Genomic DNA, 26,537 nt, shown 5'->3' on the forward strand with positions numbered 1-26,537 from the left:
GACACTGCCTTCAATTCATTCATGCTCCTGTTGTAAGTGACCCCAATAAACTCACTGGTCCACTAACACAGTCTTGGGTGAACTGGTTTTTGGTCTGGGGGTAATGCCCTGTTTGAAGTGAACAGATAAGTTTGTTTACATAGCCTCAGGGAGTCACTCAACAGTGAGGGTCACTACAATACACTTGATACATACTTATTCCCAGATCACAGAATGATGGAGGCTTCTTTGCACCTCATCCTAAGGCCCCATAAGGACAGGTACGTGAGGTTTCAAATTCCAATCTATAAAAGTGGGCAAATCCAAGATACCACAGTGTTTCTTCATAAACCAAAGCTGAGTAAACTGAGTTCTTATTCTCCTGAAATAGGGAATGTCGTCATTTTCATAGTAACACCAGCAAATAACTTAGTTTTTAAAAATTCACAGAGAAGCTTGGTGAAATCGTTTATTTCAGTAGAATAAACCAACAGCAGCAGCAGCAGCAGCAAGGAAACGTAAAGTGCTACATTAACGCCCCACCCACATACAGAAGATTTGGAAGGCTCATGGGCTAGACTGTTACAGGCAAAACAGGCATATTTTTTCAAGCATGCTATTTTAACTAATTTGATGTATAGTCATGTGCTATGGTGGTCAGTGAAGAAGCCTTGAGTTTGAAATCCGAGAACTGGGAAAACAAGAATTTAAGACTTTACCTACCAGCTTCTACATGGTTTGTGCCTTATGCTGGATCTAGGGGGTTAAACTGAGGCTTTGACAACAGAGGCCCTTCCGGGCACTCACTAACCACAGGGTGGGGGTTGGAGGACAATTTTCAGATAGCATATCAGGGGTAAAAGCAAAACGTACCACTTTGATGTGTGCATCAGGTGCTAAAAAATGCCAACATACATAAGGAGGTAGTCAGTTAGCGACAGTGAGGGAGAGTGGAGGAGATCTTGGAACAACCCTCGCTGCATGGCATAGGTGTCCATGGAAGACACGAGGTCACAGAGTTCTAAAGGCTAGCCTGGCCTGACTGGGAGGAGGGCAGCACATGAGCCACTTCAGCACAGGGCGACAGCATCTGGGTCCTCCTAAGTGGGAAGACCACCCAGGCTTCCCATTGGGTTGCTGACTTCTTACTAGATCATGGACCCAAAGTTTCTCATTATAAACTAAGACCTCAGAATATACTTCTTCATGGCAAGAACATTATTTTTAAAGTGGTAACCTATACCCTTCCTTACATGAAATCTTCACACAGAGTCCTTGGGCTTTTTACCAACCTCATCTATAAACAATCCTTCAATAACTATAAAACCTACTCTATTAACTGGAAGATTGTATTATAGCATTCAGTGTCTTTTCAGACTTTAGGTGTTGAGATAACAACAGTTAACAACCAAACCTGGCTACCAAATACAAACGAAAATTACCTTCAGTGGTAACAGATGCCAACATCACATGACAGGAGTGAAAACTAAGCTCCCCTTTCAAATGATTTTGTGAGCTGTTTTTATCTTGCCCATAATTATGTTTAGTTAAAAACCACAGGAATTTACAATTACCTTCCCACACACTTAACAGATGTAAGTTAACAGTGGTGGACTGAGCTAGAACCAAATACCATTTATATTCTTCAATTGTCCTTAAAAAACAAAACCAAACAAACAAAAACCCAAAAAACAAAAACCTTCTAAATGGGCTTTGAGAGACTGATACATTTAAAGCAGAGGATTGCCTATGTTTTCCAGTCAAATTGGCAATGCAGGGCCCTCGAAAGCGCCCTCGAAGTTGCTGAGGAACATGCTGAAGGCAGTATTGTCCTACGTGGTGTCACCAGGCACTGGGATGACAGAAGCGCACAGCAGCATCTGGGGACTCACTGGCACTAAGGGATGGGTGGACTCTTCATCACATTGTTCTTAGGCTTTGACTAGTGAACAATTCTAAAGGTTTGTTTGTGGTTAACCTATCACTGTTACCTGGGCCCTGAGTTTTTCTATTAAAATGTGAACACTAAGCATATTTTGGGATAATGAAAAGCTGTACTGATTACCGAGCTGGGCATAGCATTCACACCATGTACAAGTGAAGGTAAAGATTCAAACTTTATGATCTCCTCACCTACTTGTGAGAGAAAAATCGAACAACTTCTTGGCTTGGACCCTTTCCTCCTTGAGACAGGTTACGAAAGCCAGTTTTCTTTTCATTTGTGTGCATATTGGAGATGGTGCCTACCAAAGCGGCTACAAAGTCTTTCCTCTTCAAGTAATATCCAAAAATCAAAAATATAACAAAGATCTTCATAAATGTCTGAAATAAAATTATTCTCACTGCACAAAGTTTCAAATAGAAAGATCACGGAGTGAGCAATCCCAGTGTCTCTCCTATAAATGATATTTCTAAAGAAGACAAGTGAACAATGTGCCCCCCCCCCCATTCTTCATCCCTCTGGGTCTGTATAACTAAAGACAGTACTCAGCAAGTGATACTGAGTAACCAGTAATACTCCAATGTGAAAACACCTTCTTTTATCTGAAAATTCCAAAGGACTACATAGAAAAGCATTGCAAATCTATAGAAAAGCAGCGTGGGTGTGAGCAACCACAATAAGTTACTGTGTGTGAAGTAGATTAAATAGTAAGACAAGGAACTATGGCTTCCAGTCCCTTAACCTAAGCAGGACAAACTGCTGGACCACAGCCTGAATGTCTACTTGTAGCACAATGAATTTATAACAATAAAAAAAGTAACGAAGGGTAAATACAAAATAATCTTTTTGTAAACAATCCTTAGGTTATACCCAATGCAGAATGTTTAATGAAGCAACTGAGCCGCAGCTCTTAAGTCACAAGCCAGCATTATAACTCAAAGTCAAATATGTACTCATTGGCCAGATATATTCGTCGGAAGATAAGAGCTGCCAGTGCCAAAGTCAGGATGATGATCAGCATGGCTGACCCGCCGTGCTCCGTGTGGTTGGCTCTTGGTGGCTGGCCTTGGAGTACATCAGGGGAAGTGGACGACCTTCTCTGACTCTGTTGCTGGGCTCTGCGCTGCCGAGGGCTCATGGAGGTATTCTTAGGAGCTGGCTGCGTAGGTTGTGGCGAGGGTGCTCCTGATGGATTCTGGGCGCCATACTAAGAAATAATAAGAAAATCTGTTCAAATGTTGGCCAAAAAAAAAAAAAAACCCCAAAACAAAACAAAAAGGAAAACAAAAAAACACTGTACATGCACTTGTTAACATTTTGAGAATACCTAGAGTATTAAATATGACTAAGGCAAATTTACCAAGAACCATCTGAATGTGGAGACTAGGTACCAACCCTGATGAATAAGCCAGAAACACAGGTTATCCTGAGTTCTATGAGGTGGAGGAACCCGTTCACCAGCAGACAAAGGCCTCCTGTGGCTGTTTCTCTCCTGCTAAGCATCTGGGCACCGCTCTTCTCTCAGGAGACCCTGAAGAATACTAATTTCTTCAGCATTACCTTACCACACTGACATCCCTCCAGCAATAACAAAAAGGAAATAATTTTAAACCACAAATTTTTGTATTAATATTGTAAAAATGTGTTTATTTTCAAACTCAGCTTACCCTTTTCCCAGACAAGTGAACTAAACCCAAGTCTAAAGCATCTTTTACTCGGTATTCAGGATCTTAGATTGTGAGAGTATCCTGGGTCCATTGAGTGCCTCAGTGTGTTCCACTGTGTACATGGTTGTCCCCCATGGCCCTGGGTATAGCATCTTCCAGTTGCCACAATGACTTGCTCAGTCAGGTGACAATCATAATGTGACACAAGAGTTTCAAAATCTCAGGTTTGCCTGGAGATATTAAAACTAGCAATAGCACATTCAAAAAGCCATAAAACATAGAACTACATACACACAGACTCCGTAACCAGCCTCGATTGCATTGATGGCTTTTAATTCACTAGGAACAGCTTTTCCATTAGAACATATTTATTCTTTAAGACAAGAAATAGGAATGAAATGTCTTAGTATAATATGAGTTACATATAAGACATTTCAAATACTCTCCAATAGAAAAAATACAAACACTTTAAATAATCAAATAATATAACCCAAATTATTAAAATTCTAAGCTTTGTGCTAGCAACAGCTTCTAACATGAGGGGAACTGCTGAGCTCAGTTACTTGCAGAACGTCCACTGGAAGCTTGACATTCTTTTCAATATCAACACATTAACTGGGTGTGGGAGATCCCACCTGTAATAGTGCATTCAAAGAGTGAAGACAAGATGGTAAATCCAAGGCCAGCCTGGGATATATACAAAGATTTCATCTCAAAATACAAAAGTGTGGGGGTGCCCCTTGCTGGCAGAACATGTTCAGAGCATCCACAAAACCCTGGGGTTTGATCCCTAGCATAGGAAAAAAGCTTAAATAATCTGAATTTCTTATAACTATTCTTTACAATCTAGACTCCAAGGGACAGTCTGTCCACAAGAGCACAGATAAAGAAAATTGTCTGGGATATGAGGTCCTGTGCCATCACACAATGAGCCAACATTCAGTGAACTTGTTACAGTAGCCAATAAAGAAACATCACAGTCTAATTTCTGCACCCTCTTGTGATCCTCTTGCCTCATCCTCCCTGCCCCCACCCCTGTCCCCCACCCCCATGCTAAGGCTCTAGGTATGCACCACCACACCCACTGAGGAACAAGTTCTTGAGGACAAAACATGACAATGATATCGCTATAGTCTAAGAGACTGATTTATATCAAAGCTTGTATTGAATGTATTATTTTTTCCCTTAGTTTGAAGGGGGATAATCCTGCCCATAAAATTGACAAAACAATGAGCCTTTGTCATTTCTAGTCTGGCTTTGCCTACTCGATGTGTGTTCCTAAGCCAGTTATTTAACCTAAGTCTCAGCCCCTCATCTGTATGATGCGGATAATATCTAATTCAGCAGTTGTGAGGATTAAATGGATTAATGACATAAAGTGCTTAGGATACACAATGACTTAGTAAATGTTAATCATTACTAATATTGTTACTATTAACATATCCTTTTCAGGGGCTGGAGAGATGGCTTAGTGGTTAAGAGCACTGACTGCTCTTCCAGAGGTCCTGAGTTCAATTCCCAGCAACCACATGGTGGCTCACAACCATCTGTAATGGGATCCAATGCCCTCTTCTGGTGTGTCTGAAAACAGCTACAGTGTACGCATATAAATAAAAATAAATCTTAAAAAAAAAAATCCTTTAAGAAGTGCAAATGTAAGCAATAGTCTATTTAAAAAACCAAGCCTATCCTGTTGGAGGCTGAGCTGGGAGCACAACTAGAGAGGCTCTCGGCCTCCTTATTAGTATGATTGCTACAGTTAGGAAACAGCCCTTAAAGCATGTCTGTAATCTCAGCATTTGGGAGGCTGAGGCAGGAGGACTGCTAAATTCAAGGTTAACTTGGACCACATAACAAAACCATGTTTAAAAAAAAAAAATTAAATAACCCAGCACACACAAAACTCTAGGTTTGATCCTGGTACTACAAAATTTATTAATTAATCAATTGATGCCCAATATTTTAGTACATGTACTTTCATTAAATCGCTTACTGATGGGAGGTGGTGGCACATGCTTTTTTTAATCCCAGCACTCAGTAGGCAGAGGCTGGAGGATCTCTGTGAGTTTGAAGCCAGCCCGTCTACAGAGCAAGTTCCAGGACAGCCAGGACTACACACAGAGAAACCCTGTCTTGAAACCTGCCCCCCAAAAGGGCTTATATGATGTTTTATTTAGGTTTCTATATTTCAGATACCCTTGTATAACTGGCTAAATACTGATGAAATGCTATGAAATACTAACTTTTCCTATCTAAAATAATTATAGTCATAGATACGTACCTAGCAATATACAGCAAGTTTTCCCATACTAACTTGAACAACCAACAGTGAGTGCATTTTGTTTGCTTTTTATATTAAATAGAATGTTCTTAAATGTTTATTTACTTACTATTGGTGAGCACACACATGATATATGTGGGTACATGTGCCGTGTCATACTTGTGGAAGTCAAGAGGACAACTTGTCAGGTTGGTCCTTCCCACCCTTACATGGGTTCCAGGGACTGAACTCCGGTTGCCAGATTTGTGTGGCAAGTGCCTTTAGCCACTGGGTCATCCTGGAATGCTTTTTTATGTAAAATAGAATGGCTTATTCAGAATTTCAATCCCTGGGTGGACCCAGGAAACTGATAAAACTGACAAACACAAGTTATCATCAGGTATTTTTCCTAGACCACTTTTTTTTTGTTTTTGTTTTTGTTTTTTTTTTTGTTTTGTTTTGTTTTTTGTTTTTTTTGTTGTTTTTGTTGTTTTTCGAGACAGTGTTTCTCTGTATAGCCCTGGCTGGCCTGGAACTCACTCTGTAGACCAGGCTGGCCTCGAACTCAGAAATCCGCCTGCCTCTGCCTCTCTGCCTCTCTCTGCCTCTCTCTGCCTCTCTCTGCCTCTCTCTGCCTCTCTCTGCCTCTCTCTGCCTCTCTGCCTCTCTGCCTCTGCCTCCTAAGTGCTGGGATTAAAGGCGTGCGCCACCACCGCCCGGCTTTCCTAGACCACTTACTCTATAAAAGCACTAAGTCATAGACAATGACAAAATAAATGATAACTAAAATAACTGGAATATGTAACAAGGTACTGCACAGTAGATTTAAAGCATAATGATGTACCTGTCTTACTCTCTGAAGGAAAGCCACTCAAAGCTATTTAGTCTCACTTTATAGTAGATAAATTTTCTTTTTCAATTTTCTGACTTTTGAAGTCTTATAGGGCCAGTGAAATGGCTTAGTGCATAAAGGTGCTTGCTGCCAAGCCTGATGTCCTAAGTTCAATGCCAGGTCCCACAGGGTAGAAGGAGAGAACTGCTATGTGCAAGCTGTCCTCTGCCCTCTACACATACATAGTAGTATGTGAACAACTCTCATTAAATCAATAAATGTCTTCTATGAACCAGGGGGGAATACAAGATGTGGTTTCCTAGTCAAGTAATCTGTACCAAACTGACTCCAAAAGAGGTAAGTTCACCTTGCTGTTAAGTCAAGCCATTTCCCCCTCACAATCCTCATCAGTCAGTGCCAATCCAGTACTATCTGTGATCAGTCTCTCCGATTACCTGTGCTGACCCACTTTCAAAGCAATTGGTCAGAGCAGAGCTATCACCACCCTCAAGTCACTCTTTCATCCAACAATTGCTGGCCACCGACCCTACACAAGGCAGCAGTTCCACAGGGGTGTGTGCAGAGTTTAGATTCTGTGTCTATGCTTCTACAGAGCTGCCAGCTGCATGCTGCAGTGCTCACGACATGGCCAGTATGCCTGAGGGGGCAGCACTGCTGACCTCACTAAACCCTGACTAAATTTAAACTAAGAGCATGTGTCACTAGAGTACTAGGCCGAGCTAAGGCAACACAAGACTGTAGCCCAGGGAATTATCGTCACTGCCTAGTATCTACTAGAGAGTTATTAATAAGCATGTTTTATCTAGGCTAGCACCATGTTAGTATTGACTTTAAAAAAGTCATAGCATTCTGAAACAACAACAAAATCTAGAAACTATTTTATCTAACCCCACTTAACAACAACAACAACAAAAATCCAAAAAACTGAAGTCCAAAAAGATTTGTCCAAAACTATACAATTAATGAGGCATCTGGGCTAAAATCCTATTACTAAGAAAAACATAATTTTCAATATTTGATCTATGATCTTATCTTAATCCAAAAAGGGGTGTGTATGTGTGTGTCTATGTGTATGTGTGTGTGTGTGGTATGGTGTGTGTGTAGTATGTGGGGTGTGTGTGTATGTAGTATGGTGTGTACGTTGTATGTGTTGTGTGAGTGTGTGTATGTGGAATATGGTGTGTAAAGTATGTGGTGTGTGTGCTCGCACACATGTGTATGTGGTTAAGGTATGTGGGGGATGGGGTAGTACAATGCGTGTGTGTGTGTGTGTGTGTGTGTGTGTGTGTGTGGTGTGTATTAAAAGATAAGAGCCATACCGATGTGCTTGCTGTAGCACCCTGGAATGTTGTAGGTAAATCGTCTTGTGAATCATTTAGTGAGAAAGACTGGTTTAAGTCTGATTCAGCGATAGTCTTTCCAGATGAATTGACTTCGGCCTATAAATAAGATATACCCAAGAGCAGTGTTATAAGAAGAAATGTGTTAACAATCAACTAGCTCCCTCTCCTGAATGTATCTGCATTGCTCCTTTCATACATACTATCAGTTTGCATCCGCTCCACAGGACAATCTGCATTCTGAGGGAGCCACTACCGCTACCGACTAAGGAGCACGCCTATGGTTCCCAACCTACAATTCTAAGAACCTCTACAAACTAAAGCTCTGGGTGACCCTTAGGCTTGTGAGGCTAGCTGGGGCTGTAACAACAGTCAACAGACCCAGGTTGAGCAGACTTTACTGTAACTAATCAGCACAAGCTGCATGTATTCCTCAAATCTGAAAAATCAAAACACATCTGACCCTATGATCTTCAGAGAAAACATTCTAAATACAAGAGGCATCCTGGAGGTATCATCAAGAGTTCTACTTCCTCCTCTAGGAACTATGATATCACTGAAGGGAAAGCTCCCAAGAACTGGACCTAGGAGCAAACAAAGGGCAGAAATGTAAGAGGAGGCAGCAGCATACTGCTTCAGACAGGTTAACTGAATTCCAGAAACATGAGTATATACTCAAAGTATTAAAATATTATATAAATTTTATATTTGGGTAAAATATGCAGAAAAGGGGGAGAAAGGGGAAATTGCCAAAATGTTAACAGCAGTAACATCTCGGAGGTGAGGCTACTTTGTTTAAAAAGAACTAGATTTAAAAAGCACTAGAGATAGTTCCATATGCAGCTATAATACATGTAGGAGACATGTTAATGAAGATAGCCTGACAGAATCCCACAAGGAAGTACAGGTTATTATTTACAGGTGTAAAGGGGACACATGCTGGTAAAGTGCTCTGCCAGACACATAAGCACACAGAAGTAAACTGCAAAGCTGAGATCGGAACACAGTCTTCTATGCCAGTTTAGTTTTAACTGCTATGCCTTCATGAGTGTAGCTTATATTTTATAGTAAGAAAACATTACTCATAAAATCTCATTTCAATAGAACCATATTACTTTCCTTTTTCCTAGAATTCAGCAGTAATCACAAAGGCTCTGTAAGTGGATCTGTTTAGAAAATTTAGGAATTTACCTTAAAACTAATTTGTCTGGCCAGTTCCTTGGCTTCCTGGTCAGCCTGGCTTGCAACACTTCCTGATTTTAAAGGCAACAGGACACCTTTCATGGCAGAGCCACAGCCTTCACAGCAGAAATCTTGTGACCTGGGAGGAGACAATGCTGTCCAGTGAGCACTCCCCAACAGCTGCACACGAACTCCCTGTTACTAAGATACTCAAACAGGGATTGAAGAGAGGGCATTCAATTCCCAGAACCCACACAGCAGGTAACAACCACCTGTAATTTAACTTTTAGAGGAGCCAATGATGCCCTTTCTAATCTTTACAGGCACTGCACACATATGATGCACAGAAATATGCACAGACATGCAGGCAAGACACCCATAGATATAAAACAAAAATAAATATATCTCAAAAAAATAAAGATACTTAAATACCAAATGGCTAAAAGAAAAGAACACTTAACACCATCATAGTACACTCATCTATAGGCTGTGAGACAATCCAGGCAGTATTAGTTCTGAGACAAATGTGTTCATTAGAAAAACAGCTTAGACTTCATTTGTAAAAAATAAGTTACCTAAAGAAAGATAAGCTTCAGATCTACAGTGGCAACATATTTATATAAACTGTTTATTATACTGTATGATACTGTCCTCAAGAACACAGATCACTGAGCCTATTCAAAGTCTGTGGAAAGGTCTAATATGAAGTTTCAGTTATCGCTTAGCAGAAACATGTAAAATAGAAAAGAAGCCAACAAAAACTAGAATTTCTGACCAGGTGTGTTGACACACACCTTTAACCCCAGAACTTGTGGGTATGAAGCCAGTTAGGCCTAAGTAGTAGACAGCCAGGGCTAAGGGGATTAGTACACAGTAAGACCCTGTCTCAAGGAAAAAAAAAAAAGATTCCATTATCTCAGTACTACCAAAAAGAAACAGTAGTTTGAATTTAATGAATTATTATGATCTATAGATAAAAATACACCAAAAAATTAAAAAAAAAAAACTAAAAAGGCAGTATTGCTATGTCACTACCTAAGAAAAGCCTCCTTTATTTGATCCCAGATCATTTATTAATATCCACTTTAAGCTGTGTAAGTGGCTAAAGAGTGGGTTCACTTACAACCCCAGGGAATTGATCTTCCAGGCAGCTATAAATAAAGATCGGCTCTGGCTCGTGCCACCTGTGATGTCAGCTAAAGAAGGACAAGGACCAGCAATGCTTTCCAGGAGACGTCTCCCAACTGGAGTAAAACAAATCTCAAAAGAACATCAGCAACTTTTTTTTTTTTTTTAATTATTAGTATTTTATGTGTATGGATGTTTTGCCTGCATGTATGTCTGTGCATGTCATGTGTTCTTGTACCCACCGAGACCAGGAGGAGGAGTCAGTTGGATCCTGTGGGGCTGCAGTTACAATTATAAGCCATAATGTGGGTGTTGGGAATCAAACCTGGGTCCTCTGAAGAGCATCCAGTGCTCCTAACCACTGAGCTATCTCTCCCGCCCATCAACTACTTTTAAAAGAATGAGACAGATGGGCTGGTGATCCAGCTCAGTGGAAGAGTACCTGCCTCACATGGGGTGGAATCCTGGGATTGATCCTTAATACTATCGTCATCATCATCATGAGATCATTTTTTAATGTTCTGGTCACTCCAAGGAAATCTGCAGAACTGGATTTCTACAGTTCTAAGACTGAATCCTTAGCCAAGGTGACAGCAGAGAAAGAGACTGTTGACCACTAATGGTATTCAGCCCTAACAAGAAACTTACTTTTTGGCAAGTGCTCTTCTCTCCTCGGGTGTGTAATCTAGAGAGCCTATGGCGCCCTCTCCTTTAGTTGGCATAAACCCAATGATGGCCAGCAAGGCTGTCCTTACTGAAACAAAGTGAACATCATTTCAGTGAAAGGAGCTGAGTTAGGAGTTGGGCTGGGTAGCAGCTGGGTTGGGGTAGAAGCCAGACCAGCAGCACAAGCACAGGGACCCATGGGGTCTCAAACACTCTCATGCTTTCTGTGTCTGTGTTTAAGAAAGGAAAAAGCAGGCAGACACAGCAGTGTACACTCTAACCCATGCTAGGGAAGCAGAGTCAGGAGGGCTTGCTTGGCCACAAAGTCTTAAAATGTTCATGTTTCTGACTCAAAAAAAAATAGGCAGAAGAGAAATAAGACACCCCACAACAGCTGCTGGTCTCCCATACATCTGCACACAAACGTGCACAAACACACAGACAAAGTAAAACCTTAAGAGAAATTAGGTTAGCTCTGGAAAAAAAAGATCTGAAGGGTTTCAAAAGAGATGCGAGTGAGAGGCTATTAAAGTAATATACAAGCTTACATATGAAACAGTGTTTTGTGAAGGTTTCCATGGTGTCACATACTAGCCAAAACATCTTCAATCTCAAAAACATATTACAATTCATTATTATAAACTGAATAGTGATTGGAGCTTGTATTCACTGATACTCACTGCTCCAAGAAGGCTGCCAGGTTTCAGGATGATGTCCTGAGATGCTTAAACAGATCTTCTTGCCTACTTCAAACCGTCCATTAGCCTTAGAAACAAAGAACACATTTTAAAAACTGCAAAAGTTCATTTAATGCCTTATCCTTTTATGAATAAATATATTTATATATGCATAATAATTTTAAAGGTACTATTTATTATCTTCTCAAATATTTAGATATTTTCTGTCTTCTTATAGATATTCAAAAATATGTATTAAATGCTGAATAAATAATAAAGGCTGTTTGTAGAAGGTGTATTTGCACCTTTCTGGGCGGGGCTACATAGTTAGCATAGAAGGATTGATGCTCTGATTGATTGAGGACTGATGCTCTGCCCTGTGCTACTATAGAGCTAGACCTGCTGAACGGTAAGACACATAGAGGTCCGGTTAAACCTAAGGCCAAAGTCACCTGACTAGTTGGTGAGGAAGGGTGTGGAAAGGTGGCTATGAGACAGGAGGTTTTTCAGAAGGGTGATGCCATTAAATTAGAGAGAACACAATCGAAGAAGAGCACTGATCATGATTTTGAATAGCAGGAAAAGACTCACTCTTGGCACCTTTCCTTTCAGAGGTGACCACTGAAGCTAAATCTCACAAATGAAAAGCAGCTGCAATCCTGAACAGGAGATTCCTCAGAATCTCAACATTAAGGAAGAAGATGAGGAGGACAGACACTAGGTAGAACTAGCACTCCACTGGGAGGAGGATGACTCAGTCCTGCCTCATCCACATCCTGGGGTCATAATTCATAAACATTTGATAAATCCAAGTTGACTTTGGAAAGGAAGTGAATGAGGAGGCAACACTGACCACCAAGGAAGGCAGGGCTGCTTTCCTGTGGCTCGAATCCACTGGATCCACTCTTTAGCTACTGGTAAAGAGTTATCTGTTGCCTACTGCTCAGCACTACTGCATACACACACATGTGCACACACACAGGTGCATGCATGCACACACAGGTGCACACACACAGATACATGTATACACACACAGGTATATACACACACATACACACAGACCTATGTATACACATACATTGATGCATGTATGCACACACAGGTACACATACACACTCACACGCATACACTCACACATGTATTCACACAAGTCTCTCACATATACCAGCCCTTATTCAGACCACTTGTTTCTCCCAGTTAACATATCAACGGGAGCCTAAAGGGACATTCCAGCCGTATACTGACATCAACAATTAGCAGTAAGGCCCAGTGCTTGTTAAGTAGCTTCTAGATGCCAGGGACTTTAGAACGTGGCTGTATTTGTCACAACAACATTCCATTAGACAGAAACAAAAACTCCACTTCAAAGGCACTATGTAACCTACATACGCTGTGCTGGAAAGGGCCCACTCTGGTCAAAGCCCTGCCAGTTGACTCTAAAACAAAGGCCTTCTGCATCCTCTCAAGTACAGCCAAGCTGTGCTAGTGTGCTGCTTTGGATGAACACCTCATTTCACCCTTGGGTCAGATAAAATTAGATCAAACAAGATGAAGACTGAGAAGCCGTGGCAGTTCTCAGATAGGTAAAGAAAGCATGTTTCAACAACAACAACAACAACAAAAAATCCATGAAACCAGACTACAATAGCCTAAACAAGATAAGGTTACCAAAGAGAAAAATAATTTCATTCTGTGTGTGTGTGTGTGTGTGTGTGTGTATGTATGTGTGGTGTGTGTATGTGTGTGTATGTGTGTGTATGTATGTGTGGTGTATGTGTGTGTGTGTGGTATGTGTGTGTATGTGTGTATGGTTATGTGTGTATGTATGTGTGGTGTGTGTATGTGTGTATGTGGTGTGTGTATGTGTGTATGGGTGTGTGTGTGTGTATGTGTGGTGTGTGTATGTGTGTGTGTATGTGTGTGTGTGTGGTATGTATGTGTGTGTCTATGTATGTGTGGTGTGTGTATGTGTCTGTATGTGTATATGGGTGTGTATGTGTGTGGGTGTGTGGGTTCGGTATGTGTGTCTGTGTGTGTGTTGCATTTTTCATGGTTAGGAGAAAATTAAACATAAGTGAGGAAAGAAAAGTTTAGCAATCAAAAGATTTTATCAATAGTCTTTCACATGAAAATAAAACAAACAAACAAAGAAATTCTGATAGAAACAGAAATAAACTAACATTTATTAAGCTTTCTGTGGCAGGCCTCATCCTAAGAGCTATAATACAGGATACTGACTTTTTCATTTCCCTGGCAATCCAGTGCGACAGATATCATAAGTTTGAGGACTTAGGAGAAGAAAGTGAGGTGGATGGGAAACTGGATATGATGTGACTGGGCTGCACCACCAGTCCCACCACGCTGTGCCAAGCGGCATGCCCAGCAGCCTCACACAGGAACTCACTGAACCTAACACCGGTGCTGTGACACAGACATTCACTGGTATCACCAGTACTTCACAGATGCATCAGCTTCCTCAGAATTATTCTGAGGAAAAAATACTGCACTTCTATAGTCCAAGCTCTGAAGGAAAAATTAGAATAATATTTTCATTTTTTATGACTAAGCAGACTACCTTTGCAGACAGCTAGAGAGGTTAACCTGCAAGCACTGTAAAAAGCCAAGAGCTCTTACTGTTAGCAGAATAATGCTTGGTGGTTTCATGGGGTACTCTGGTGGCAATACTATGCGTCCATGATAAACTCCTCCATCAAAATCGGAATCCGGGGGCCCTCTAACTGTGAAGTGCCATTCAAAAAGGTTATCCTAAACAAAACAAGAGTCCACAGGATCAACAACAGCGAAAAGTATCATCATCTTACCAACAGTAACATTAAAAATGTCAGGTGAGGAAACTCAAAAGCTTCCTAATAGTGCTATAGTCCTTTCTAGTGCTCAAAATGCCTTAAAAGTCACTAGTAAAATGTATTAGTGTAAATTTTATGTCTTATAAAAGCTAAAAACTTTTTAAACAAATAATTTAAAGTATCTTGAGTCTTTTATACATTCATAAATAAGATTAATTAAACTATCAATTAGTGAAAATATAGTCAAATCATTAGTATAATTTTGAGTTATTTTAACAAACCTTTAAGAAGTATTCTTCACTATGTATAACTGGTTAGTAATGTTAACAGACTGGCTGTATGTTGTTACACAGTTAGCAGGTTATTTTTCTAACTGCAAAGTTCTTACACATTGTAACATCTGAGTATGCCCACTTGGAACCTTCCTTTCACAGATGAAAACACAAGAACCCAGGACAGCGGAAACCCGTGAAGGTTCTGAGTCTTCTTTCCATCCAGTGTCTGAGACTCTGTCTACTACACTCCTCCCTCAGCAGTGAACAGCAGGTTAGCATCCAAAACCCTCTTACACAGTCCCTAAGTCGCCTCTGCCTGCGGAGCCTGATGAAAGGCTAATCAAACACTCATGAAACAAAAGAAAGTAGATCAATAAACAAACACTCCATTAACTACTCAAGCAAAGGAAACAGTTCTAAGGTTGTGCTACTACTACAGCACTGCAATCCCTCGGAGAGCAGAGGCGACTGACCTCCAGAGGCTGGGCGTGGTAATGATCTGTTGGATCTTTCAATTCTGCAGCTTCTTTCATCAATCGTTTAACAGCTAAAAGAAAATCCATAAAGTGGAGGTAGTTAGAATATACTTTTCCAAGTGACCAGCACAGACTAACTAAAAACTTCTAGCCAGGTGTGATGGCATGCACCTTTAATCCCAGCTCTCAGGAGGCAGAGGCAGAGGCAGAGGCAGATGGATCTCTGAGTTCAAGGCCAGCCTGGAACACAGAGAGTAGACAGAAGAAAACAAAGGTCAGTGGTACCAGCTCTTGAAAGAAAATCAAGTAGTTTAAAATTAACCAAACGAAAAGCAGGTAGCCCTACAGATCTTAGTGAGGCATTTTCTCAATTAAGGCTCCTTCCTCTCTGATGACTTTAGTTTGTGTCAAGTTCACATAAAACCAGGCAGTACAAATAATGTTTTTTTAAAGAAAAGAACTGAAGTCCTCTTGCACTACTTTTCCTGTGGCTGTAATAAATACCCTGACAAAATCAACTTAAAGAAGAGTTTATCCTCATTCACAACCCCTCGTGGTAGGGAAATCATAGAACAGCTAGCCGACTACACTACATCCACAGTCGGAAACAGCTCATGGTGCCTTTTAAATCAGTCTACAACTTCAGACCATGGAATGGTACTTCCCACAGGTAAGACTAACTTGTGTAGACTGAAGCATTTGGGTGGTAAAATGTTCTAGTGAATCACCCCTTTTCCTGAAGTTTGGAGGACCAAAAAATAATAATAAGGTGTATTGCATCTTAGCAAAGATTTTTTTTTTTAAATCCAATTTTGTTTCAAAAGAATATGTCTGCCAGGGCCTTAAAAGCCATCATTGTAAATTACCAATAAAGTATAACATATGCAAACATAACAAAATCACTTCCACAGTGACAATACTCCAACCATATGGGTATTAGTCATAGAAACTAGAAACTTTATATTTTTTTAAGTTTTTTTTTTAATCTAGGTAGTCTGAACTTAAATATCAACCATTTTTTTGCTTCTTTCCTTAAAATTTTTATGTATCCAATACATTTAATTAAGAAATGTATGGTTTTTTATTGTGCTGTATTTTATTTTTTAAATTATTGTTTATATTTTCAATTAAAAATGTACAAAATAAAACTACATTGCTGGTCTTGTAAGAGCTCTACAATTTTCCTAAATATACCTATAACTACAGCAGTTCATATATTTCAAGAAGCTGGATTCTGTCTATTTGTTATCTTTAAGACTATCTTAGATTGAAAAGGTACCTTATCATATATTTAAAGTATATTATAACAGTGTGATAGTTAATAAAACACTATTTTTTTTTTGAGTTTGTTGTAGTCCAGTGCATTAAAATACTGCAATGGTATGGATAAGAAAGTCTGGCTTATTTTCCTTTACTTTAGACTTTTATTTTTAGATTATTGATTTCAGATGCTAGGATTGTAAATAAATATATTTACTTTTTTTAAAAAAGACTAATCTATATAATCACTAACAGGAAATACTCAGAGGCTAATCTCCTAGGTGATTCTGGGTACTGTCAGGTTGAAAATCCAATATTATGATGGTTAGCTTCAACTGTCAATTAGATGAGATATGGAATCACCTGGAAGATAAGCTGCTGATTATGACCATGAAAGATCATCTTGATCTGGTTATTGAAATGGAAAGACTTACCCACTGTGGGTGGCACCATTCCCTAAGCTAGGGTACTGGATTGTATTAAAAAATTAAAAAGGAGAAAGCAAGCTAAGCATAGCATTCCTTACTTTCTGCATTTGACTTTAGATGCAACATGACTCAAGCTCCTACTGCCATGCCTTCCCCACTATAATGGACAGTAGCTGTGAACTGTGAGCCAAAATAAACCCACTCTCCCTGCAACTGCTCTGTCAGAGGCTTTTATCACAGCAACAGAAAAGGAACCAAGACAGAAATCAGCCATTACATTTCTGTTTTAAACACATATAAAAATATTCTGCTTCCTAAGGAGAAGTATCTTTATGGAATGTCAAAGTACAAAGTGGTTGCCAGGCCACTAGGGCTAGAGCAGTCTCTTCCTCCTGGCTGTCCATCTCTTGCTTCAACCCCAGGTCCTTTCTCTTTGCAAGATTATTTCCTAGACTTCTCTGATTGTGGAGGACAACAAGTCAGGGAAGAGAAGGCAGATGTATTCCTACTCTTGCTTTTATGAAGGCCATTTAGTCTCTGGATCAAGACTTTAGGCTCCATGGGCCCCAGTACTTGCCTCTTCTTTTGCCCAGCTAGCTCACTGTACTTACACTAAATTTAGGGCCAAACATAAAAATAGTTTTTTTAATAGGTAATTGTCCTCCAAACATCAATATATCTTGGAAAGTCAGTATCTTAATATCATCAGTTGTCAAGATATGGTGAATTTAAGGAAGCAGTAAGCTAAAGATTTTCATCTGGGAACCCCAAATGATACTCTCAACTGCCTCTTCTGTGTTCTCAGAATGAAGGCATGTCAGCAAAAGTTTAAGAACTAATGTTTCTGCTTACAAAGACATTTATTATTAAAGACAAAGTATTATTTACTTTAAAATAATAATAAAATAATAATAATAAAGATGGGCCAGAGAGATGCTCAGTAGGTAGGCACATGCTACAATCCTGACAACATGAGTTCAACCTGAGTCCCACATGATAGACGGTGAGAACTGACTCCAGCAATATGTCATCTGACCTCCATTTGAATGTCACAGTGCCTACACACTCATATACACACACACACACACAAAATAAATAAATAAATAAATAAATAAATAAATAAATATTAAGAACAAAACAGAGGGCTGGATAGATGGCTCAGCAGCTAGGAGCACTGGCTGCTCTTCCAGAGGACACAGTTTTGATTCCTTGGCAGCTGCGTGGAGGGTCTCAATCCACTTACAGGGGCTCCAATGCCCTTTTCTGGCATTAACGAGCACCAGGCTCACACACAGTAACACAGACATATTCAAGCAAAACATTCCTACACATAAATAAAATAATTAAAACAAAATGAACAAACAATACACATGTCAACAATGTTTGAATGGAGAGAGAAAAAGAATAACTTCCTGCCTTAACAAGCTTATAGCAATTAGAAGACTTGAAAAAAAAAAAGTTGAAGACACTGTGACAGTATTGACCTGATATGAATAAGTTAAGGACTACCTAGCCTACCTAAGGGAGCTGAGAAGGCTGAACCTTATAGAAGCTTGAAGTAACAGGAATTTCAGATGGGTTCGATGGAAAGTATTCCAAACAGAGGCTCCAACAGAGACCAGAGACGGAGACATACCATCTGGAGAGTGGGGTCTGGTGGAAATGCAAAAGAGCCTAAGAGAGGCAGGGGAGGGAGCTGGAAAGGAAAACAAGGGTTAAGCCCTGACCAACCCTGCCCAGCAAGCTAACCAACCTAACTCTGAGCTGCTAAGTGATTACTGCTCAAACTCTGTTAATTTGAGATCTAGCAAGTGTTTGTTTAGTGGTTCTGATGACACAGTAACACCTTCACCACATGGCAGAGATAAAGGAGCTGACCAAGACTGAAGATGCCACCAGTGTGGAAGATAGCTCAGTGGGAGACTAGTATGCCTAGCATGCAAAGGCTTTGGGTTGGTGTGTGAAGGGTGGCAGCTTTTAGGGAAATATGTGAGTTTGAGAAAGTTAGGATATCAATGAATTTGGTTTTTACAACTCATAGAGACCTTTTCGATATGTGGGAAATCTGTAAAAATATTCAATCACATAATTCTATGCAGACCAGCTGACATGGTCTGAGTTCCCTGGAAAGTCTGATTAGTATGAAGCTTCAGTTGATACCAACAGCATGAACAGGACAATTCCCAGGCTTCTGGTAAAACTGAAAATTACCATATACAGGACCCAACAAGTTAACCATTATCTGCATTGCGTTCTCTTAGATTTTCCCGTCCTTATCTCTGAGATAACCCAACACTAGCAGATAGGAAATGAGATGTTTCGATTATTTCCTCTCACTGTCAGTAATCTACAAATAACGTGAGAATAAAACAAAGCAAGCATTATCACCAGACTTCTCGAATTTTAGCAAGTTCTAGAATTATCTAAGCCACCTTCTCTGTGAACTCAGAATCGTCTACATCAACAGGAAAGACAGTTTAAAGCTTTTTAAAGAATATTATCACCTAGAGGATAGAATTTATAAACAGTACAAAAGTCAACCAAAGTTCAACATACTTTGGAAATTAACTCACTAGGTAGATCAGGCTGGATCTCACAGAGATCTACCTACCTCTGCCTCGAAAATGCTGGAATTAAAGGCACAAATCACCACACCCATCTAGGAATGTATTAAATTTCTATGGTAAATTGCTTAAATTTTACCACAATCTTGGGTACAATAAAATATCAGGAAGGAGTAATTTGGGGCTGAATCAAGGGCTCAGAAGTTAAGAGCATTCAACTGCCTGCTCTTCCAGAAGACCCTGTAAACTGACCCAGATGGCAGCTTACAGCTGTCGGTAACTCCAGTTCCAGGGGACTTGACATCCTCACACAGACACACAGGTAAGCAAAAAGCCAATGCACATAAATAAAAAGATAGATAAAAGGGAGTCATTTAAAAAGACTGAGCAATTTCCTGACATTTCACAGTGCATTTCTCTGGGCATTTGCATACGTGCCTCTGCTGATCTAGAGCAGCCATCTAACTAGGGAAGTACTGTACAATTTACTACAGTTTTATTTTAAAAGTCCAACTAATTTAACCAGAGGGCAAACACCTTTAACGCCAGTTCTTGGAAGGCAGGGGCAGGAGGATCTCTGAGTCTGAGGCCAGCCTGGTCTACAGAGTGAACTCCAGGACAGCCAGGGCTACACAGAAAAACTCTCAAAAACAACAACAACAAAAGTCCAACTAATTTAATCATTCTGGCATCAAAATGGTAAAATTCAGGCATTTCTACTTTCTCTGACCTTTTTTAATTCTTCGGGTTTTAAGTGATGGGGGCTGAAAACAGAGAATGTGGCCCGTTAAAATTCAGCCATGTAATTCTTGCACAGGCATGGCCAAATTTTAAACAAACTTGCTCACCTAAGGATACTTACTTGTCAGCATTCAAGCTAACAATATTCTGTTCAGCCGATATTCTCAGGCTTTTCGTTTATATATTCTAAAATTTTAAAAAAATTAAGAAAAAAAGAGAGATTCACAATACCAACGCTTTCACACAAGAATATTAGATCTAAATTCCAAGCTAAGAAGTAGTGTGGGAAAACTTAAACAGTGGCGAGAGTTCTAGATCAATGATCATCAATACCCTGAGGCTTATTATTCAGAGCTAACAGGGAGTGTTTTTTTCCCTGACAAATTATCAAGGTGATTTTTTTTCCCTAACAAATTATTACAGGCTCCAGATATTTGTGTCACGCCTGCCTTAAAAGATTAGACAGCTGATAATAGTTTTTGCATTTTTTTAATGCACCAAAAAATAACTGGAGGCCAGGATTGTCTGGGAGAATTAACTGAAGGAAAGAAATTCATATTAGCAATCCAGTCCCAAAATCATGATTAACTAACTAGTTTAGTTTAGTTACAGGACATTTTCTTGATGTCTATAAATTCTCCCCCAAATACTGAAATGGGATATTTCAACCACAGATTCCTCAAATGTGAATCGAACACCTAACAAAAGTTCTTCAGCAGAGGCAGAGGGGACACGAAGGACGCGGGTACGGCAAGGGATGCTCGGTAGTACCGGCCGGCGATGTTCAGTAGACATCGCCTTTACACCTGCCCTTGGCTTGGCTGTCTCCAGCATCACTCCGCAGAGACGGCGAAGAAAAGGCCAGGAGCCACGGGGCGCCAGCAGATCGGAGGATCCGCAGCGGCCGCCCGCCCTGCGGCCTGCACCCCCGGACCGGCCGCGGCCTCGCGTAAAGCTCGAGCCCGGAGCAGCCGCGAGGGCCGGCGGACACGAGCCGGCCGAGCGCCGCGCCGTGAGTCCCGGGTCCCCGCCCGCCGCCCCAGCCCGGCTCACCCGGGCTCTTCAGGTTGTAGCGGGTCTCCATGGCGGACCTCCCCGCTGCCGCTCTCGACCGCGCCGCAGCTGCCCGGGTCTCGCGCGGCGGACGCGCCTGGCGAGGGCCTCCGCTGACACCGCCCAGTCCAGCCCGACCGCGGGCGAGGTGCGGGCCGCGGGGTCCGCCTCCCTGAGGGCCGGCCGGGCGCCGGGGCGTCGCCGAACGGGGCGCCGGGCTGCTGACGACCTGCGGGGCTGACGTCCGGCCCGACGCGCCGCCGCGTCACCGCCGGCGCCCGGTCTGTGAAGTCGGCCTGACGTGGCAGTCGCTTCGTGGCGGTCGTTCGCTCGGTGGCGGTGGCGGCGGCGGCGGCGGCGGCGGCGGCGGCGGCGGCCCCGCGAAGCCCGCCCGGGAACCTGAGGAAATGGGCGGCACCCTCGTCGTCCCCCTCGGCCCAGCCCGGGAGACCGACTCGCCGCGGGCTCTTCAGGGGTTCCCCCCGGAGCTCGCGGGAAGCTCGGAGAAACGGCGCAGCTCGTAGCGGCGGGCGAGCGGGAGGGCGGGCGCGGCCTGGGGCTCCGCCGCCGTGACGTGCGCTTCCCCGAGCCCGCAGTTGGACTCGGTGCGACGGACCGGAGTGGGCTTGTGCACCCGTGGCCCCTAGGTCCGCGGTGCGATTAGCTAAGGCACCGTTTTCGGGGTGCACCAGAACCTTCCAGAAATAAAACCAAGGGGTCACCTGGAATTTTAGTAAAAGCACATAAATGGGACCAGGTCAGACTTGAGGCGATACGGTACGTTTATCGTTTTGGATTGTGGAGGACAGAGGAAATACGGTTCAGAAGGATTAACGAGGGAAGGGGAGTCTCAAGAAAGAAGAGACCCAGTAGAGATCAGAGGAGGTTATCGGCGAGATGAAGATTAACTAATTAGACAAATTAGTGTTTGTTTTATAATATTGTCAGAGTTAACAGGCTGTACTTCAAAGTCGTAGTGATTGGTCCCAGCCGACTGAAGTGGGAGGGGAAACAAAGATTTAAATGGCACCTTTGAAGCCCTTAGATGTGACGTTTTCTGAATAGTAAGCTGACAATCTGATGAGCAGAGAAGCCATCAAAACCAGACTTGAAGGTACTTCTTCATTAAGCTTTCATTCTTTGTGTTCCTCAAATTTAGCATCCGACAACCTGCCCAGCTCAGCAACCGGTCTCTCTTAACCAGGCCTGCCTAGGGGGTGTAGTCATTCTCATCCACCAGCCAGCCTGAGGGCACTTTCCCCTGAGGCTCTCCTCGCGTCCTCCGCACAAAGGAGATAAGGATGTTTCTCTTTCTTTTATTCTTGAAGCCACATCGCCTCTTCTTTGGGGGCCAACCTCAAATAAAAAAAATAAAAAAAATAAAAAACAAATCTGGTTATGGGCCCGTGGCAAAGCTTAATTATAAGCTGCAAGAGAAAAGCCAACTCTGGTTTTTCTCTAAATAGAAACATGTACAGACAGGGTAAATATGTTGATAAAAAGGGAGTAAATGATATTTAAAGCTCACAAATTTCTTAACTGTTAACTGGGCGGGAAGAAAATTAATTTTCCTAGGTTTGTCAAAAGAATACTTTGGGTTTTTTTTTTTTTTTTCAGAACAAATTCCTTCCTAGAAGAAAGTAAAAATTTATAGCAGACAAAAAGACTCTACCCCAAATTAAATTTGGAAGAACTTTCATCTTATTCTTGCTAATCCTGAAGATAACTTTAAAAAATAAAAAGCAAACTTAAACCAGTCTCGGGAGATACCACAAAAAAAAAAAACAAAAGATGAAATTCAAAACACTTCAGAGTCTTGACAGCCTTGAGCTGTCCCCATGTGTTCCCTTTCCCTAGGGAACGACAAAGCCTTTGAGTGTGGGTCCCCTCCCCTTAGCATTGACATCTTAATACAAGTTCTACTGGATCAATTCATTTATTCTTCACGAGTGTTGGCAGTGACACAGATGATCTTTATAGCTGAAAAAACTTGAAGTCTTGAAGAAATTAAGCAGTTCATTTAAGTTCCCTTATTTATTTTGAGTACAGTGCGGGTTCTTAGCCTCTTGGTATATTTTACTGTTATAGTCCAGGTGAGAAGTACCACCACACATATATAAGGCCAAATTACAGTTCTTTATTAAGCCAGCAACCAAGAGCAGGCTCTTGCCCCAAAGACTCTCAGCACCAAAGCTCAGGGTACAGCATTTCTAAAGAGAAATCATGATGGCATTGCCAGGGTCAGGGGAACATGTTTGCATTTGTTTTGACTATATAACCAGCAAATGTTTTGGTAATGTGTCTGAGCCGTGGAGAGTCCCACATGTGCTGCCAAGGCGGATGTGACTGTTTGAGGGGTTGGAGGAAGGGGTAGGAGCTGAAAAAGTGCCCAAGCAGACGTAAAATGGAGCCAGAGTAAGATCAAGACAAACGGTGTTACCTCCGTCATTATTCGTTTCTTCTAGTTACTTTTCAAATACTTGACAAAAAAAAAAAAAGGGGGCATCATGATTCCCATCTCCATGTCCCTCTTGGGGTTCGTTAGTTTCCAGTTCACGCACACCAGCTTCTGGCTTTGTAGGCAGGGCAGAGCCAGAGAGCTGGTCTCTGTATTCTCCGGGAGGTGAGGCTGGTCTGGGTGGACCTTCACAGTCTGGGCGTCTTCCTTCTCAGACAGTGTTGTTTTCCTTACCTGTATTTGGTGGATCCATGGGCTGACACCTCTCATTTAGTATTTAGATGTTTGTCCATAGGTTAGCCATAGCTGACTACCCCCTGGGAAGCCAGGTGTGATGGCACATGCCTTTATCCCAGTACCCAGAAGTCGGAGCCAACCTGGTCAACAAAGTCTACAGATCAAGTTCCAGGACTGCCAGGGCTACACAGAGAAACCCTATCTCAGAATAAAGACAAACGGGGGTGCACTTTTTACAGAATTAGCTAATTACCTCTCAGCCATGGAATTAGCTTTTCCTCAAGAGGAGGAGAATTGATAGCCAGAGTAAAGGGCATGGCAGACAGTCTATACCCGTGGGGATGGGGGGCTTATGTACAGCGTTTGCCCTGGTTTTAGAACTCATCTGTTTGACAAACTCCCATTTGCTTGAATAGCTGCTGTTTGTCCTTGTGTTGTTTGGGACATTGAGGACATGGACACAGACTCTAAGATCCTCCCCTGAGCAAGGGAACCCATTCCCTACATGTGAGACATGAGGAGTAATTCATGTTTTATCTTTAAAAAAAAAAAAAACATTTTGTTTTTATGTGCATTTGGTGTTTTGCCTGCATGTAAGTCTGTGTGAGGATGTCGGATCCCCTGGAACTGGAGTTATATAGACAGTTACCATGTTGGTACTGAGAATTGAACCCAGTGCCTTCAGAAGAGCAGCCAGTGCTCTTAACCACTGGGCCATCTCTCCAGACTGATAATTCATCTTCTATAGGGAAGGAGGTTTTCCTGGTCTGGCCTACATAACCAGAGACATGAACGGCAGACTTCTGACAAGCTTGACTTCCCTTGCATTTTTATTTTATTAAATAAGACTAACATGTAATTTACTTTGATGGGGTTTGTGTCCCATCACAGAGAAAGGGCATTACTTGAACCTGGAGATGTCCTGACATGCAAGTGTATTGTAATTCTACCCCATTTTATGAACCCATTTAATTAAATACACCTTAAGATGAATATTATTTCACATTAAACAAAACTTAAACTTGTTTTAAGTTTCTTTAGGCTTAACTTTGACAACATACACAGAAGGTCTCTTCTCCAAGCTTGTTCCTGTAAATTAATTTCATTTGTTTAGGATGACTACTAACAGAATTCATGCTTAGGGCTGAAGTAAGCAGGTCAGTTTCCATCTCCTAGCCCAGGTTTTAGTGAGCTAAAACAGCGTATGACAATTTAAAGAAAAAAAAAAATCATACTCAGGAGACATTTGTTTCTCTGTAACTGAAAAATAGAAATGAAACCAAGAGTCCCTGGGCTTGATACAGAAACAAAGGCAGAGCACTGGCAGAGGGTGAGGGAGTCCCAAGAATAAAAAGTCTATTTATATCAGAGGAAGCAGGCGTGGAGACCCAGCAGCTAGCACAGCTTTTATCTATAGTCTCTTGCTCATGCAGGGCTGCTGCCGGGACTCTCCCACAGAACAACTGGCACCCGTAGCCACTCTGAGGTGAAGTCTTGGACTCAGGCTGCCAGGCTCGTTGGTCTTAGTGGAGATGAGGGGGAGGGGCTGCTCTGCCCTGCCCACATTGCAGTTCCTGTTCTGGTGACTCCCACTGCTAGCACACACCCTGTGCCACAAGCTATCCTGCGGCAGCTGACCCTGTCATACATGGCCTGCCCTAAGGGCTCAGGGAGCACTTTAGGAGAAGGGCCTGTGGGTATTAACTAGGTTCTGGCTCTTTTGGAGACCATAAATGGGAACTCAGCAATGGAGTAAGAAGAGGGTCAGAGAGTCTGGGAGAAGTAGAGGAGGAGAAGGCTCCTCTACTTGGGAAAGAGGGGCCAAGTGAGGAGAGTGAGAGGCTTAGAGCTTGGGGTGAAAGAAGAGAAGCAGATGGGGAGTCTCCAGACAAAATGAAACACAGATGGAATTAGAGGACAGAGTTTGCTGGGACCATGAGTATAATCCCAGAAAGGAATTGGCACAACTCATGTAGCAGGTGACAAGGGCAGTGGCTTTCTCCCTTAAAGGTGAGGTGCACATGGCAAGTTGGCTTCTGGTTATTAAGTCAAAGATCTTGGAGAACAGACCAGCTCTCTTGTCCTTGAGACAGAATCAAGGGAGACAAGACATTAATAACAAAAATGCTGTTCTCTGGGCAGAATCTGTCCAGTGACTCACACAGTTCGGCCAGCCAGCCATTAGAAACCCAGGTCTCCCAAACACTCATCAGAGTCAGAGTCCCAGGTCCTCTATTGGTGTCCCAATATAGTGTGAGAGAACAAGGGTATGCCCAAACCTAAGAGCTTGAAAAGAGGTCTATGCTTCCTAGACTTTGGTGCTACCTGGAGGGTACATTCCTTTAGACACCTAGTCTTCGGCACTTAAAACTGTTATTTTTTGAAATGCTTTTTTCTTCTCTGGGCATGATGGTGTATCTCTTTAATCCCAGCACTTGAGAAGCAGGTAGATCTGAGTTCAAAACCAGCCTGATTTACAGAGAAAGTTCCAGGACAGCCAGGTCTACACAGAGAAACCCTGTCTCAAAACAAAACAAAACAAAC

At 41.9% G+C, this 26,537-nt stretch overlaps 1 protein-coding gene and 1 long non-coding RNA gene across 3 annotated transcripts; one reads left to right on the forward strand and one right to left on the reverse strand.

The window, feature by feature from the left end:
• Window positions 1-434: 434 nt before the first annotated feature.
• Window positions 435-21,531, reverse strand: Ube2j1 (ubiquitin conjugating enzyme E2 J1). 2 transcript variants are annotated; one of them, XM_076924019.1, is made up of 8 exons: window positions 21,299-21,492; window positions 15,250-15,323; window positions 14,329-14,460; window positions 11,698-11,782; window positions 11,000-11,105; window positions 9,233-9,362; window positions 8,021-8,140; window positions 435-3,128 (listed from the first exon to the last, which is right to left on the reverse strand). In XM_076924019.1, the coding sequence occupies exons 1-8, from the start codon at window positions 21,327-21,329 to the stop codon at window positions 2,850-2,852; spliced, it is 957 nt and encodes a 318-aa protein (XP_076780134.1). In that variant the 5' UTR covers window positions 21,330-21,492; the 3' UTR covers window positions 435-2,849. The 2 variants fall into 2 exon arrangements, with proteins under 2 accessions (XP_076780134.1, XP_076780135.1); XM_076924020.1 differs by lacking the exon at window positions 8,021-8,140 and having other exon boundaries at window positions 21,299-21,531.
• Window positions 21,532-21,683: 152 nt separating this feature from the next.
• Window positions 21,684-22,689, forward strand: LOC143438451 (uncharacterized). Its single transcript, XR_013107273.1, has 2 exons — window positions 21,684-22,075; window positions 22,458-22,689. It is a non-coding gene; the product is annotated as an uncharacterized LOC143438451 (long non-coding RNA).
• The last annotated feature ends 3,848 nt before the right edge of the window (window positions 22,690-26,537 follow it).

This window comes from Arvicanthis niloticus, chromosome 25 (assembly GCF_011762505.2).
Source record: "Arvicanthis niloticus isolate mArvNil1 chromosome 25, mArvNil1.pat.X, whole genome shotgun sequence".
Taxonomy (NCBI): Eukaryota; Metazoa; Chordata; class Mammalia; order Rodentia; family Muridae; genus Arvicanthis; species Arvicanthis niloticus.

Coding starts and splice junctions, on each gene's coding strand:
- Ube2j1 (XM_076924019.1), bottom strand. CDS start 21,329: ATGGAGACCCGCTACAACCTGAAGAGCCCGG. Junction 15,324..21,298: donor CTACAACCTGAAGAGCCCGG/GTGAGCCGGGCT, acceptor ATTTTCTTTTAG/CTGTTAAACGATTGATGAAA. Junction 14,461..15,249: donor ACCACGCCCAGCCTCTGGAG/GTCAGTCGCCTC, acceptor TGTTTTGTTTAG/GATAACCTTTTTGAATGGCA.